General features: G+C 43.9%; 1 protein-coding gene across 1 annotated transcript in view; it reads left to right on the top strand.

Moving 5' to 3' along the window:
• Positions 1-17,564, top strand: part of PTPA (protein phosphatase 2 phosphatase activator) — a 181,957-nt gene that overhangs the window by 73,936 nt on the left and 90,457 nt on the right. Inside the window, exons 4-5 of the mRNA XM_073600133.1 lie at positions 4,649-4,774; positions 6,787-6,904. Coding sequence (XP_073456234.1) covers positions 4,649-4,774; positions 6,787-6,904 — 244 coding nt within the window. The remainder of the gene's footprint in view (positions 1-4,648; positions 4,775-6,786; positions 6,905-17,564) is intronic.

Genomic DNA, 17,564 nt, shown 5'->3' on the forward strand with positions numbered 1-17,564 from the left:
TTATGCTTGGTGGGTTATTTTTTTCCAATTTCGAATTATCTCCATAACTCATGTTCATGGCCAAGGCAAGGTCAGACAGACACTTTTAATGCCTTCAGTCAGTTAACTAGCGTTTCCCCTAACTGACACTATTGTTTACACATCTTATTGGCTTTTATAAGACCCAGGAGATTCTAAGTAGCATGAAAGATGACATAGACACTGCAAGTGAAGGCTTCCAGAAAGCCCATAGGGTCACAGTGTAGCAAACGTGGCAGAATGACAGCGGAATAAGCATGAAACTCTGATCATAAGTGTAAGATTGTGTCTTGATTCACACGGACACCCTCTGCTGTCTCTCACTTCTCAAATTATTGCAGTTCTTCAAAACAGGCTGGCATAAGAATTTCCCAAAAATCTGTGTTGCGAAAATCTATTGTGCTATTACATAGGACTTTCTGTGATTTTAGTTTATACCAGCTCATCAATCTGTACAGAACTGCAGTTCTACCCTGTGTTACTAATTATCACTACAGCACAAGCATTAAAGAGGTTGTTGTAAACCTCCGAAAAAAAACCTGCAAGACAAAAGCATAATGAGCTAGTATGCATTGCGTACTAGCTTATTATGAAATGCTTACCTTAGAACGATGCCCTGCAGTGCCGCCCGCACTCCGCTCCCACGGCCGACATCTTTCACCGGAGTTACTTCCGGGTTCGTGGGCTCCGGGTGCTGTGATTGGCCAGAGCTGCGATTACATCGCGCACGGGAGCCACCGGTCACAGCATGGGCCCTGAAAAAACGGCATCAGGGGGTCGTTTCTTCAGTGCGCATGCGTGTATAGTGAATATCTCCTAAACTGTGCAAATTTAGGAGATCTTTACAGTACCTACAGGTAAGCCTTATTATAGGCTTACCTGTAGGTACAAGTGGTGTAACAGAGTTTATAACCACTGTAATATACATTGCCATGCTTCTTCATTTTGTTTTTAACCGGTTTTATTTGGTTTCTGAGGTAATGTATTAGTATAACAGTACAGTCATATCATAGTCTAGATCAACTGTGGGTATTTGATAGTATATATGGAGGTTTTCCACTTAGTTATATAGTTAGTCTGGTCGAAAAAAAGACACAAGTCCATCTAGTTCAACCAATAAAAGGAAAGAAAAAAAATCATACCATTTTATATACACAATCCTATACTCACAGTTGATCCAATGGAAGCCAAAAAAAACCAAAAAACCCAGCAAAGCATGATCCAATTTGCTCCAGCGGGGAAAAAAATATTCCTTCCTGAGCACCCAAGAGGCAATCAGATATTTGCTGGATCAGCTAAATTTGTGTGTGTTTTTATTGGTTGAACTAGATGGACGTGTGCTTTTTTTTTTTCAACCTGACTAACTATGTCACTGTATAATACAATGGTAGGGAACTATGAGGGGCAATATGGCAAAACATAATAGGAGTCATTATAAACCTATATAGCAAAATGGAAAAGTTCCAAGGGGTTTTTTAGCAGTGAAAAAGGGATTGAATTGATCAAAAAAAGAGGTATCTGTTTGTAAAATTCTTTTTATTGCCATATGAGATTCCAATAGCATGTATGAATTAAAATGTGAGCTCTGGTTATACAATACAATATACATTTCATCATAAATAGCAATTTTGATACAGTGGAGCAAAACATTAGATTACAGATTGCCATCCACATAGACACCCCTGTATTTTTTCGGGGTGTGCAGCCTCTTCATTTCTAAATGTGTGATTTCTCTATTTTGTAAACCTATATAGTACCCTGCTGAGGATACAGATTGTACATTAACTTCTGTAACCAGGAGATTTTTGTGTGTGTGTGTGTGTGTGTGTGTGTGTGTGTGTGGGGGGGGGGGGGGGGTAAGTTGCTGGGTGTTAAGAGCTGAAATTACACACTACAGAGCTCAGTGAGGAGAGCTCTGACAGCTGATTGGAGTGAAAGGACATCCCCCTCTCCACACAGCACACAGGAACAGAGCTGAGACTGTCAATCAGTTAGAGATCCTTCCCCTGTCACCTTTTTTCTCTTGGTGTCAGGAAAACTTGTCAGAAGTGACTGATATCAGAGGGACATATAGATAACTATAAAGGTCCACCAAAAGGGGGGCTGGAGGTTGCCAATCCCAAATTCAATATGTAAAGGAGCAGATATCCTCCAGATAAGTGATAAGGACTTTGAAGGCAACAAGGAAAAGGGGGTCTAAACAAAAATTGTATTAATAATAATTTATTTATTAATATGTAGAAGAAAATATAAAATTATTCAGGTGCAAACATCACCAAAAAGAGAATAAGTTAAAAACAAGTATACGAGAACTGTATCGTTAGTGCGTGGTAATTGTAGACATTAAGCCTGACGCGTTTCAGGACACTTGTGGGGTCCCTTCATCAGGGGCGTTCAAGGTGAGGCAGAATTACCATAGCATATTCTATTTTAGAATATGCTATAGTCATTTTGCCTCACCTTGAACGCCCCTGTATTAATACAATTTTTGTTTAGACCCCCTTTTCCTTGTTGCCTTCAAAGTCCTTTTCATTTATCTGGGGGATATCTGCTCCTTTTAGATATCAGAGGGACAAGGCAGCAAACAGAAATGACACATAGTGCTCTGTATTGAGACAAGTACACACTTTAGAGCAGTGGTTCTCAACCTGGGGGTCGAATGATGATTTGCCAGGGGTCACCGAATCCTGGGCTGTTCCTGAAGCCCGCACCTCTCTCCCAGCCTCTTTGCGGCTGCCCAGCTAGGCTGTTCCTGGAGCCCGCGGCCACCCATTCAGCCTCTTCGCAGCCGCCCATTCAGTTCACGGCATGGCTGGGGGGCAGAGACTAGAGGTCAGCTGACTGGTAAGGAATGTGAAGTGGGAGGGGCTGGAGGAGATCCTATCCCCTGATCTCGGCATAGGTGTCACTGCTACGAGACACCACAAAGTCGGAGACACAGTAAAGCTGGAGACACAGTGAGTAACACTACCTGTGATTTTAGTTGCTATTAAAATACCCCACTACAGTTCTCAGATCAGCAGATGACCTTGATCAAGAGCATATCAGACCTCCCCCCAGCACTGCCACTCATCCCAACTCCCCCACCCCCCCACCAAGGAGTAAGAGAAGGAATAAAAAATACAGAATACATGGAAGAGAGAGGAAAGGAGGGGAGGAACAAAGAAAAGCGGAGAGAAAGAATAAGAGAGAACAAGAATGACAGCTAGAGAGAGGGATGGGGACAAAAAAAAAAACAAGAAATTAGGATATAGAGAGATAAAATGGAAAGAAAGGAGAACAAAGAGAAAGAGTGGTACATCCTAAAATGTACCATAAGGGGTTTTAATACAGTACGAGTGTAAGGGACTCAGGGAGCACTAAATGTCTGAGGGTTAAGGGCTCAAAAAACTTGTCTTGCCTTGGGTGCTGACAACCCATGCAATGAAAATAATTTTACTGTTAGGGGTCCCCACAACTTTGGAAACTTTATCAAGGGGTCAGGGCACTACAAAGGTTGAGAACCACTGCTTTAGAGGGATATGCTCTTTTCATATTTCCTGTTTGAGTTTTTCAACCACTTTAATGGAGAGAAGGGGGCTCCTGGGAGGTTGGGGGTAGCCAGAGGGCCTGTCTCAGCTTAGTTTTTTTTCTTTTTTTGTGTGGGCTGGGGGAATATGGTTATCGGGGTTCTTACAGTGTGCTTTGGAAGCCCTGTGGCAAGTATTTTTAAGTTTTTATCAATCAAGGGTTGCTAGATCCAGGTACATTTGGGAACATTGTCTACCAATCTTGACTCCATTTTCCCATTGATCATGGCTTGTATGTTAACCTGTTTTTTGGTTTCAGCTAAACATAGGTTTGTTTTTCTCTAGGCCTTGGTTATAGTTTGCTTGACTGCCGTGAGGTCATGCATTTCATTTTTGTGACTCTGACTTGAACTGACTTGATTGGCAACCTACAGATTAGCCCACTCAAAGTGCAGCATACAGGATGTTTTGCGTTGGTTGGAACAGGCTGTTTTGAAAATAATAATACATTTTCAGGAGCCTGCATGTTTTTCTGTACTGAAAAATATAGGATAATTGAGAAAAATGTATGACCTTGCATCTGGAGGGAATACGCCTTAAAGCTGGCTGCAGAAAGTAGGCATTTACTTTGTGAATCCTTGATTTAAGCTTTAGGTTGGCACTCTGGCACACTCTCCTGCATTGACCTCTAAGGCTGGACCGATTGTATGCAGTTGCTGTTCACCCAAGAATTTTCCGCTCTTCTCCTTCCATTTTCAGATCAGATTTTCTCAAACCGGGTTATGCCAGCAAGGCCAACCACAGTTCGAGTTGCAAGCCATGTATGGCCAACGTTACTCTATCAACAATTATAAAAAAAAGTTTTGGCTATATATAACCAAATATATCATTGTAGCCATAGACCTTACTCCATTGCATGTGTGAAAGATTCATTTCTGAGGTTACCAAAGCAGTCAGTCGGATATTTTTTAAAAATTTTGTAGCACATAGTAATATTTAACATCTCGACTCTAAATAATTGCTTTGAAAAACACTTTTTATATGATACTCTACCCCTCTGTATATCTAAGTAGCTTAGCTGGTATTACTGGCAAAGTACTAAGTATGCTTTTGGCCCACAGGCAGTTGAGAAATTGATGGCCTTGCTGGACACATTGGATCGCTGGATTGATGAAACGCCCCCTGTGGACCAACCATCGCGTTTCGGGAACAAAGCATTTCGTTCTTGGTACGCAAAGCTAGATCAGGTAGGATTCATCCAGAACTGGCTAGACATTGTGTGACTTGTTGAACATCAAGTTTTTACCTTTTATATATATTATCTGAATGTGTCTGCATAATCGCTAGTGAGACTAGAGAGTATATAGGAGTAATGTCAGACACAGATCATGTTTTTTACTGGTTTTCTACACAACATAAATAGTATTTACTGCAAAGCCACACTCAAAAAAACTAGGGGTCCCGCTCAAGGTTCCTATGTGTCCCGGTCCAGTGACTTACTCTGAGGGTGCAGACTGGGGAGTGAGTAACACACTTTCATACCGAGACAGCAACATGTATCGCAGCCCCTGCTTTCTTTCCCACTGTGATGTAATAACACCGGAAGGGTTCAGCCTAGTAGCTGTCAGGCTGAGAGGGAGCTGACTGCAATCTTCTTCAGTTAGTTACAATTGTAAAATATTTCCCCTCACAAACATACATTTTCTTCTTAGATCTAAATATTTGGGCTCGCAGTTTTACCACCCACATAAATTCTGCCATTACTGCTGGACAGGGCTGTACACATGCTGTGGCTGCCATGCTTTGCGGCTTTGGCAATTTGCAAATGCATCCAATAAAGTCAATGGTAGCGCACTACAACTTTAAGTCAAACCAATAGATTTTTGGTTTTAGTATAATATTTAATACAAAATCCCCCTTGTAATTGAAACAAAAAAAGCAAGATCCACCATTAATCACTTTTCAGAGGGCACTGCCGCTTATATGAAAGAGCCTTTAGGGCAGGGGTCTCAAACTGGCGGCCTTCCAGCTGTTGCGAAACTATAAGTCCCATCATGCCTGTGGGAGTCATGCTTGTAACTGTCAGCCTTGTAATGCCTCATGGGACTTAGTAGTTTCGCAACAGCTGGAGGGCTGCCAGTTTGAATCCCCGGCTTTAGGGAAAAGTACAATCCTGCAGTTAAGCCGCGCCTCTCCCTCCCCCCGAACCTCTATCCCCTTTAGCTGCAGAGGTAGCAACCGGGGGTAAAAACAAGCTCAAGTGTCAAGATTTATACCCCCTGGCACTTTTGATGGGCATAGCGTCTGCCAAACGCGACCCATTCAACTGAATGGGGCCCTTTTGTACCCGCCCAGCAACCATGTGCAATGCACATAGTTGTGGTGTGCTAGTGCAGAGATTAAGGGGTTAAAGCAGGCTATGAGGAGGCAATGCAACGCCTCCTCATTGCTTGCCAAATGCTCCTGTTAGGAGCGATCCGAATGAGGATCGCTATTCAGAGAATGCCTATGGGGTAAACAAGCCCTTAGTCCTTTTATGAAGAACTACTCTGAAGCAGGCCATAGATTGTGCGATTTTCTTTCCTGCAACCACGGGTTACAGGAAAGAAAATTGCTTGATTTCCCCATCTACGCAGGCAGTGTTGATGGGGGAATTCCTCCTGCTGTGGGGGATCACAGAAGCTGTCCTTGCTGGGAGAACACAGTGAATATTGAGAGCAGCTATAGCCGCTGGCAATAATCGCTTGCTAGAAATCAGACATGCTGGTTGTACCCAAGTCGATGGATGGATCGCCTTGACTCGGGTACAATCAGCTTGCCCATAGACGGATCGAATCTCAGCTGGTCCTTGCTGATCTGGCCGAGATTTGAACAAAAGTAATGTTGCAATTATAACTGGAGCAATCCACTGGTCTTTTATACCTCTAGGGAGATCCTACAGTGGGATTCACATGCCATTGTTCCTGGTGCCATATCTATCCACCATAGAGTTTTGGGTATTCCCAGTCACAATGGGGTGTCTTTCTTCTCGTTTTCAGATTAAATCACTGATAAATCCAACATGGAGAGCAAGAGCTGTAAGAAACTGTTAGTTGGTTTAGTAAAGATTGGAATATTAGTTATGGGTGGACTGACCCTTTAATGTTCTAATTCAGTATTCTGTAGCTGTAAAGATGCACGCTTGTCGTATGCACAGCAGTCTTCATTGCTCCAGCAGAGAAAACCACAAACATGCTTAACACCCGGGTTTTGTTCACAGGAAGCTGAGAATCTCGTTTCCACGGTGATCCCTTCTCAGCTAAGCGCGGCAGCGCCGGAGGTGGCTGTGTATTTAAAGGAGTCTGTGGGCAACTCCACCCGGATTGACTATGGCACAGGTAATGGTGAAAATGGAGCATCTACTGAACATCACATGTAAAAAAAAAACGAAAAAACACGTAAATACATTTAATCACACGTGTTTGTCAGATATGTGTGCGCTCATTTTCGTTGCCTCTCCTAGGTAGTTTAGTTCCATGACCTCTCACGTAAATGTAGTTTAGATGTGTATTTTGTTTCTACCTTTGGAACTTGCTTTTAAAGAGTCAAAAGAGAAATATGAGGAAGAATGCTGGTTGCATGGCTGGTATGCTAAACCTGTGCTTCAGCTCTTGAGTCACTGATTGTGAAAAAAATGCAGATGAGAGTTCTGACTTGCCTGAATGCTTGTGCCAGGTCAGTGACTCTGGAGTAACCAATGTGGTTTACATGATCACCAGGCAAAGAGCATTTTCAGGAGGAAATCAGTATTAGCAGTCTCTGAATTTCACTAATGGCATGTTTGATGTGAAGGAAGAGCAGCTTGGCTCTCAGCATGCAATTTAATTTCCCACAATACATTTTACAAATGCACCACTAACTGACTTACATGCCTTTTTAATGGCTGTCTCGTTTTACGGTAACAGGTTAGTCTCCCCGAAAGTGATCTTGCTTGGCTGAGTTACCTACAGGCTTTCTGTGGGATTTCAGCAACAGAATCTCCTTGTCCGTTCTTATGCAGGGTGAGCATTTTGTGCATTCCCATATTTCTTGTGGGGCACCCAGTTCTTTTTTTTAGGTGTCTAACTCCCACACCTTTTTCACCTTTTTATAGTCCTATACACTAAATTTAGGATTTGTAACATTTTTTTCATGGAAACACCCTAAATTACTCTCTCTTAGTGATAACACTGCATCCTGCCCTCCACTTCAGTGCTCTGTGCTGGCATAGATTAGAGACAGACGCAACCCTGGCAAAAGTGTCCTCACAATTGTTCTCAGGGTTACAAAAAAATTGAGGATGAGAAGAAATGTGTAGATTATAGAAAAAGAGAAAACTAGGGAGAAGACATAGAGTTCTTCATGGTGCCACAGTGTTAATTTTGTTGATGAAAACATTTTCATAACATTTGTTTGTCACCGGCCTTTTATGAAAAGTATACCACATTTTCGTCCACTGACGAAAGCTATGATGAAAATCAATTCCGTTTTTTGTCCATGAACAAAACGAAAATGTGAGGGAGTGACATTTACCTTCATTTAGTTTCTGCCTGTGTAGAGCACATGAGTGCTTCCTCTCCCTACAAGCATTGTTAGCACTGTGCAGCATTACAGGCCTCCTCACACGACCATCCAGAGCAGCACTGTGCATTACAGGCCTCCCGATGAGAATCCCACTCACGACCATCTAGAGCAGAGCAGTGTGATTGTTTACATTACAGGCCTTCCCTCAGACCACCATCCAGAGCACTGTGTGTATTACAGGCCTCCTTTGACCACCGGCATACAGAGCACTATGCATTACGGGCCATCCCTCAGACCTGAGATCACTAACCAGCACTGTGCAGCATTGCAGGCCTCCTTAGACCACCGTCCAGAGCACTGTGCAGCATTACAGGCCTCTTAGACCACCGTCCCAGAGCACTGTGCATTACATGCCTCCCCTCAAACCTGAGACCACCATCCAGCACTGTGCAGCATTACAGGTCCCTCAAACCCCCGTCCAGATCACTGTGCAGCATTACAGGCCTCCTAAGGCCACCGTCCAGATCCTGTGTAGCATTACAGCCACCGTCCAGAGCACTGTGTAGCATTACAGCCACCGTCCAGAGCACTGTGTAGCATAACAGCCACCGTCCAGAGCACTGTGTAGCATAACAGCCACCGTCCAGAGCACTGTGTAGCATAACAGCCACCGTCCAGAGCACTGTGTAGCATAACAGCCACCGTCCAGAGCACTGTGTAGCATAACAGCCACCGTCCAGAGCACTGTGTAGCATAACAGCCACCGTCCAGAGCACTGTGTAGCATAACAGCCACCGTCCAGAGCACTGTGTAGCATAACAGCCACCGTCCAGAGCACTGTGAAGCATTACAGGCCCCCCTCAGACCAACATCCAGAGCACTGTGGAGCATTACAGACCTCTCAGACTACCATCCCAGAGCACTGTGGAGCATTACAGGTCTACCCTCAGACCACCATCCAGAGCACTGTGCAGTGTTACAGGCCTCTTAGACCACTGTCCTTAGAGCACTGTGCATTACAGGCCTCCTCAGACCACCGTCCAGAGCACTGTGTAGCATAACAGCCACCGTCCAGAGCACTGTGTAGCATAACAGCCACCGTCAGGAGCACTGTGTAGCATAACAGCCACCGTCCAGAGCACTGTGTAGCATTACAGAAACCATCCAGAGCACTGTGAAGCATTACAGGCCCCCCTCAGACCAACATCCAGAGCACTGTGGAGCATTACAGGCCTCTCAGACTACCATCCCAGAGCACTGTGGAGTATTACAGGTCTACCCTCAGACCACCATCCAGAGCACTGTGCAGTGTTACAGGCCTCTTAGACCACTGTCCTTAGAGCACTGTGCATTACAGGCCTCCTCAGACCACCGTCCAGAGCACTGTGTTCATTATAGGCCTCCTCACACCATCCACAGCAGCTAAATCTGTGGCTGTGAGTTTGTTCAAACCTTAAAATCGTAAATAATAACATAATCATTTTTTTTTTAATCCAGGAGTATATAATGAGTTTGGAAATTGTAGAAAAATACTTAAGTAATGCATTACAATTTAACTAAACCCATTCGGTTTTAGTTGACTAAAATGTACTGTAGATTTTAGTTCAATAATACGACTAAAACAATTGCAGATGACTAAAATGCGACTAAAACTAAAATGCCATTTTAGTCAAAAGACTATGACTAAAACTAAATCGAAATGTGCTGCCAAAATTAACACTGTAGTGCAGTAAACATTGAATCATAATATGGAAAAAGCTGGGTATAAAACTATCGAATAGTGGTTTATGCAGCCTACATTGTTGCGTTTGAAGATTGCCATATGGATGTGGTGTGACACAACCTTTCTTCGGTGCTCGTGGGGAATATAGCTGTCTCCATGCAGAATCTTAGGTGGTCACTCTCAGTTCTTTCAGATGTCCAGTTCTAGGTTCACTTTGGGCACTTTCACGGTCACAGCGCCCGGGCGTCGGCAGTATAGCACCACTATTTTTAGTGAGGCTTTACCAACATTTTAGCGGTGCTTTTCGACTGCTAGCGGGGCGCTATTAACCCCTGACAAGCGGCCAAAAAAAGGGTTAAAAGCGCCGCTGCCCATTGATTTCAATGGGCAGGGGCACTTTAGGAGTGGTGTATACATAGGGGTCATAGGGAATGTGCTGATGGTCTACAACAGACTTTCCCAACCTTTCAACACATAGGAACCCTGCTAAAAATTACTATATCTACAACTCCTGATACATTAGTGTGATGGTCAGTGGGAAGAATGCTCCTTACACTTGTGGTCTTTGGGAAGAATTACAGAAAGCTAAAAAGATCAATAGTGTTTGTGGGAACTTATCTGAGAGACAGCAATTGCTCATTGCTCAAGGAACCCCTAGAAACCTCTGGAGGAACCCTAGGGTTTCATGGAATTATCTTGTTGAGGAACTCTGACCCATGGGATGGCCACCAACAGTCCAATAATGCATGATACATTGTGTGATGGTCAGTTGGAAGAATGCTTCTTACACTTGTGGTCATTGAGAAGAATTATCCCCTTACAGATAGCTAAAAAAGACCACTGGTGTCATTGGGAACTTATCTGAGAGGCAGAAATTGCTCATTGCTCAAGGAACCCCTAGCAACCTCTGGAGGAACCCTAGGGTTTCATGGAATTATCTGGTCTACAACAACAACTTACAAAGCCATCCACGACTCGGCCCCCAGCTACATCACTGACCTTGTCTCAAAATACCAACCAAATTGTTCCCTTCGTTCCTCCAAGTACCTCCTGCTCTCCAGCTCCCTTGTCACCACCTCCCATGCTCAACTCCAGGACTTTTCCTGAGCCTCGCCCATCTTCTGGAACTCCCTACTCCAATCTATCTAATTAGCTCCTACTCTGTCCACATTTAGACAATCCCCAAAAACCCTTCTCTTTAGAGCAGCCTATCCTGCCTCCACCTAGCAACTGTATTTTGTATTAATTTCAACATGAGCTCATCTCCCACAGTTATTACCTTTTGATATCACTTGACCCTCCCTTTTAGATTTTAAGCTTGAATGACCAGAGCCCACTGATTCCTCCTGTATTAAATTGTACTTTAACAGTACTGTTACCCTCATGTTGTAAAGCGATGCGCAAACTTTTGGCGCTTTATACATTCGGTTTAATAATAATAATGGTCTATAGAGACTTCAGTTTAAAAAAAGACTGCATGATGTTTGTAGAGGTACCCCTGGTACAGTGAATGTTCTGTGTCAATGGCATTTTTGAATGCTGGTAAGAAAGGTTCCGGATACAAATCCTTCTTTGTGCAAGAAATATTTTATTAAACACCAATATGTCTGCAAATAGCTTTGTCCAGTCTTTTCGAAAAAACTGCATCAACTCACACTGACTTGTATTGTAGAGGGGGGTGGGGATCTGACCGGGCATCTTACAAAGTGCTGATTACTGAGTGCACTAGGTCAAATTCTGGTGCCTATTGGAGTGCACAGTCATATGTAGAACCACAGTGCACTTCTGCTTCAACAGAAAAGTAGTATTGGGACTAGGAAAATGAAGCCCTAATTTTGTTCAATACATTAGAAATCAGTCAGGAAACCCATCTACAATAGCTTAGGCAGGCATGCAGATCAAGGAACTCAAGAACAGAGATCCAACCTCTGTAGCCCTCCAGAAACATAAGACCTTGAGGGATAACTCGGCAATATCTACCCAAAACAAAAAGAAAATCATTTTAAATGGACTGACCCTTTAAATATGGTCTTATGCACTGACCACACAAAAATGGGCCCACATAAAATACTAACTGTGATTCACCAGAAATGCATGGCTATTTTCACACTTAGTAGCAAGCTGGGAAAGGAAGTACGTTGATGTGTACAGATGCTCATTAGAGGCTGAGAAAAGTGCCTAATGGCAACTTGATAGGACTACCCCTCTCCTGAGCTCTGTAGACGTTTGTCCATCCTTGCTTTTAAGAAAAAAAGCTCTAAAGAGAATTCAGATAGGTGTATGTTGTTGGACCCTCTATTATCGTTTATTTATTTCTGACTGGTTCCCTTGGGGTGCAGCACTGTGTACATTACATGCACTCTCCAGCAGGGGGTCCATGACCAGATGGCAGTGACTTAGTGGTGCTCATTCTTTCTGGGGTCCTGAGTTTAGTTTGTGCTTCTATCTAATTGTTCTGGTTAACACCCACAACCCAAAAACGTACAGGTAATTTGTTTGTGAGCAAACCGGCCCAGGTCTGTGTGCGAAGATGGGAGCTGTTAGAATGCAAGCTCCTTGGAGTCAGGGGTTGCTATGAACTTGTTTACATACATTGCACAGCCCTGCAAAATGTAGCTAAAATATTTCCTAAAAGGGACATAATAATTGGCTTTAGTGACATGGCTCTATAGCAACATTTTTACGCCGACCCAAGGCTTATCAACTTTCCCTAGTCAACCAACTACTGTGACCTGTGCCATTTTTAAAGTGGTTGTAAACCCTTCCATATACCCAGTGAAGTGACTGGTGATACACAGAGATTAAACAAATCCTACATAAGTTGTACCTGTTTATCTGCAGTCTTCTCTTGTCTATATCCATTCAAAGTCCATCATTTATAAATGTCTTGTCTGAGATGTCAGAAAAAAGGGGGAGGAGTGCTGAAATTACACACTGCAAGGAGAGCTCTGACAGCTAATTGGAGGGAAGGGACACACCCCCTTCACACAGCACACAAGAACAGGCTGTCAATCAGCTGGATCCCTCCTCTGTCACCTTTTTTCTCGTGGTGTCAGGAAAACTTGTCAGATTCATGCTGGTAGCAGTGGAATGAAGTAACAGACAGGAATGACACTTAGTGCTCTGGATTGAGACAAGCGCTCACTATAGAGGGATATGCTTTGTTAATATTTCATGTCTGAGGTTTATAACCACTTTAAAGAATTTATTATTATTAGTGTGGCACGCATTGCTTACAACACAGACTGACAGAGGCACCTGAACTGCATACAGGTTCATGGTGCACTGATTGGCAAGTTGTTTAGCACTGTTACCCTGCAGTTCTGGGGTACAGATTTTAATTCCTGCCATGGACACAATCTGCATATTGTTTCTATGTTCTTCCCATAAGTTCTTAAGCTTGTGTAAGCTTCCAAAAAATATAGACTAAAGTCTTTAATTCAAATTAGTCCTAGATTGTGCATTCCTGTATCAGTTCTCCAGGAACATTAGAATGTAAGCTCCTTTGGAAGAAAGGTTCTAGCGTAGAGTGGCTATACTTAAGCCCTCAATAGGGTTAGCGCTCTAAAACTGACACACAATGGTAAAATGTAGACAAATGAACCTTCCTTGTTTTTCCTTGTTTCACCACTAGGGGGCCCTGTTGTTGCAGCAGTGACTGAGGCCTGCAGTGGTTTTCTCTGTGCTGCAGCCCACTTCTTCCTGTGCTGTCATTTTTTTCCTCTCTCCCTTACATCATTTCTTGTTCTCTGTTAGTCACTCTAAAACGGTTTGTGTCTTGTAACTCCATGGGGTGACAGCATCAGTCACACGTGTTCGAGGGGCTGCTGTTAGACATGCGAGATGTGCTAGCAGCATGGAGCACATCTCGCATACGCTTAATACCTCCAGCAGCAGGCGCACATCTCGCTGGTACAGCAAATAAGAAGTCCAGCAGCTGAGGTCACCCCGTAATGATTTGTAAATTCTTTTTTGCGCTGGAGAAATACTGAAAATCTTTCTTTCTTTTTTTTTTTTTAACCCTCGCATAATCTCTAGCAGATAAATGCAAGCTGCGTGCAGCTGTTAAAGAAAAGTCGGCTATGGTAAAATACTAATGTATTCTCTGGCAAACTGCTGGGGAACTACAAATTCCATTATTCCATGTGGATAGCACTTAAAGAGCTATACTTTTCCAACAAGTCAGTGGCTGGCAAGGTAGCTTGAGACTTGTAGTTCCCGCAGTAGCTGCAAAAGCATGGTGGGGTAGCAAGGGGGTGTGTAGTTGCAATGGAACTATATTAGTGGTTGCCCATAGAGTCCTATAAACCATGAAAGCTGACCTGTACTCAAATCTTGAGTTACAGCTATGTAAGCTGTTTTGCCGGAATGACTAAATAAAGTGAAATAGGTTGGCTGAAGACTAACCTTTCCTGGGGAGAAATGCTCAAGCAAGATCCCTCCATTGCCAAATGCCGAGGCATCTGGTCACATGATTCCCTGCTGTACGGAAAGAACAGCCAATGGGAACTGTGAGCAGAGAGCACATGACTAAATGCCTAGGGCAGTGATGGCGAACCTTGGCACTCCAGATGTTTTGAAACTACATTTCCCATGATGCCCAACTACACTGCAGAGTGCATGAGCATCATGGGAAATGTAGTTCCAAAACATCTGGAGTGCCAAGGTTCGCCATCACTGGCCTAGGGTTTCATGTATAGCAGGGGTGTCCAAACATCTTTCAAAGAGGGCCAGATTTGATGAAGTGAACATGCGTGAGGGCCGATCATTTTGCCTGACGTTTTTTGAACCATTAAAATTAAATGCAAATGAACTAATACATTGCCCAACAAGACTTCTCTTGCCGTTGTGGCTCTGTGTGGTGAAGAGTCCAAGGATGAGCTCAGGCGTGTTATTTGGATATACTGTATTTATCGGCACAGGCGTATAACACGCACCTTCACTTTAAGAGGGTAGCTTCAGGAAAAAAAATAAATTTTAATAAAAGAACTGTGAAGAAAAATAAGGGTCGGTGCCCATCAATGCAGCCTAATCAGTGGCCATCTGCAGCCTCACCATTGCCTTGAATGCAGCCTCACCATTGCCATCAGTGCAGCCTGATCGATGCCCACCTGCAGCCTCGGAGGGGACGGAGGGGGGCAGGACGAGCGTCAATGAATTACATACAGGAGAATCTCCTGTTTACTCAGCGGCCTCTTTAATAGAAAGTCCCACCTCCTTTGATAGACAGATCAGTTGTCCAATGCCAGCCTAGCCCTTTTACAGAGGCCGCCGAGTAAACATGAGATTCTCCTGTATGTAATCGGACAGCAGTCATCCCACCCCCTCCCTGGCCCCTCCAAGGCTGCCAGAACGATAAATACAGTATATATATCTTTTGTTGCCCCCCCAAACAAATCCCTGACCTCGGCGCTTGGGGATTTGTTGGGGGCCCCAAAAGATATATATATATATCCAAATTACCAGTGGGGCTGCATTAAACCGAAACGTGGGCCACAATTGGCCCGCGGGCCAGACTTTGGTCATGCCTGATGTATAGGATCCATGCTGGAGGGGGAGCCTGGAAAAGTAAGTATTTCAGCTATTGTGTTATCTCTTTATCAAACCCAGCATAACTATTAACAGCATTATGTCAAAGTGAATGTCAATGTTAACACTTTGGTGGCAGCGCAGATTATGTATCATGTGACCGCTCTTATTGGCGTTCGTATGATTGGAAGTCTGTCCTTGCTGACTACCGATCAGAAGCCATGACCAAGAGCTGTAAGTGACAGCTTGGTCAGTGTGCTGTGTCGGCACAATTTCGGTACACAACCTCTGGCTGCTGTGGACACACATGTGCTGTGGCTGGGCATTAAGCCCACCCTCTTTGCAGCCGCACATATGCATTAGTAAGCAAGAGGTTAACATTGAACTGCTATGGTCCCCTTTGGTCTGTTAAATATACCATTGAGTCCCAGTTCACACTTATACGAATCTGATGGGGTTCTGATCCCTTCCAGAATGCAAAGATCCACATATCAAGTGCAAAAACATTGCTTCCTATGAAGGCTGTTCACATACTGTAGATTATTATTATTATTATTATTATACAGGATTTATATAGCGCCAACAGTTTACGCAGCACTTTACAATATAACAAGGGAGACAATGCAGTTATAATACAAAAAAAATACAAGAGGATTAAGAGGGCCCTGCTCAGAAGAGCTTACAATCTAATAGGGTGGGGCAGGTGGTACAAAAGGTTGTAACTGTGGGGAATGAGCTGATGGAAGTGGTAGATTAGTTGGAGACGTGATAGGCTTTCCTGAAGAGATGAGTTTTCAGGGATAGCCGGACAGGTGGAGGTAGCGAGTTCCAGAGGATGGGAGAGACTCTGGAGAAATCCTGTAGACGAGCATGGGAGGAGGAGACGAGAGAGCTTGAGAGTAGGAGGTCTTGAGAGGAGCGGAGAGGACGATTTGGGTGATATTTGGAGACCAGATTGGTGATGTAGCTCGGGGCAGAGTTGTGAATGGCTTTGTATGGTGTGGTTAGTATTTTGAATTGAATTCGCTGGGTGATTGGAGGAGAGGGTTGGCAGACACTGAGTGGTTGGTAAGGTGGATAAGTCTGGCAGCAGCATTCATGTAGATGTGGTGCGGTTCAAAAAAAAGGGCACTGTGCGAGTTTGGTGTGAAGTGGTGCGACTTTAAGCTCTAAAGCCTGTCAGAATCACACCTGAAAAGCCACAAATCGCACTGCAAAATCGCGCTGCAGTGGCACTCCAAATCGCTTGTAAAATCACACCACATCAGTGTGAACCCGGGCTAAAAGTGTGTTCTATCTGATTGGTACGTGCAAAATAATACCTGTTGATCCTACCAGAAATCTTCCATGCTGATATTCCTGTGCTCTCTGCCTCTTCTGACTTATCATTACTATTGTTCCTGGTTTGAGAACTATGGAACCCAGTCCTTCTGTTGTGGAGAAGAGAATGGGGGGTGTTTTGTAGTTTTATTCTGTAACTGTTGGCCTACTATAGTATGGTGAGTGAGTGTTGTCACCAAAGGACAGGAAGTGGATTGCTGGCAGAAATACCAGGTGAAAACAAAGGGGGAAAAAAAAAAAAAAGTAAATCAACCAGGGAACTAATGCTATGCAGCCATCAGTGCAGCTTTCCATTAACTCACAAAGTTCATCTTTAATATGATACACCCATATTTAGGGTATAACATTGTGCTGGGCAAACCCCCCCCCCCGACACAGTGGGAGGAGTTCTCCCACGCAGCAGCTGTCAAATTTGATTGGTGTGGGGCTCCACACAGCAGCAGATGGACTTCTTGTCCTCAATGGAGGACGAGGATGGTGATTATCGCACTCCTCCATTGACTCCAGCTCTCTAACTGAAAGCCTGTGCCTCGTTATGGACAGGGAGCTGGAGGAAGAGCCTGCAGGAGTCTGTGCCATTGCACCCGCCATCCACTGCGGATGCAATGCTTTGCAGGCTCATCTGCAAAAAATAAATGCACATGTTTTTCTGCAAATACATGTGAAATTATTATTTATTTATTTTTTATTTTTTTTAGGGTTACAACTCCTTTGAACCTTCAAAGCAGTGCAACAGGTTGACTTTACTGCACCCCTTCCGAACAGAACACTCTCACCTTTCCTTTGTTCCCCTGCTGCTTTGTACAGCTACTGGTACAAAGAAAGAAGTCCAGGACTTCCAGGTGTTTGGAACTCCATGACTCGCTCCCCATCAGGTCATGTGACAGTACTGATGGTGGGTG

This window comes from Aquarana catesbeiana, linkage group LG09 (genome assembly GCF_042186555.1).
Source record: "Aquarana catesbeiana isolate 2022-GZ linkage group LG09, ASM4218655v1, whole genome shotgun sequence".
Classification (NCBI taxonomy): Eukaryota; Metazoa; Chordata; class Amphibia; order Anura; family Ranidae; genus Aquarana; species Aquarana catesbeiana.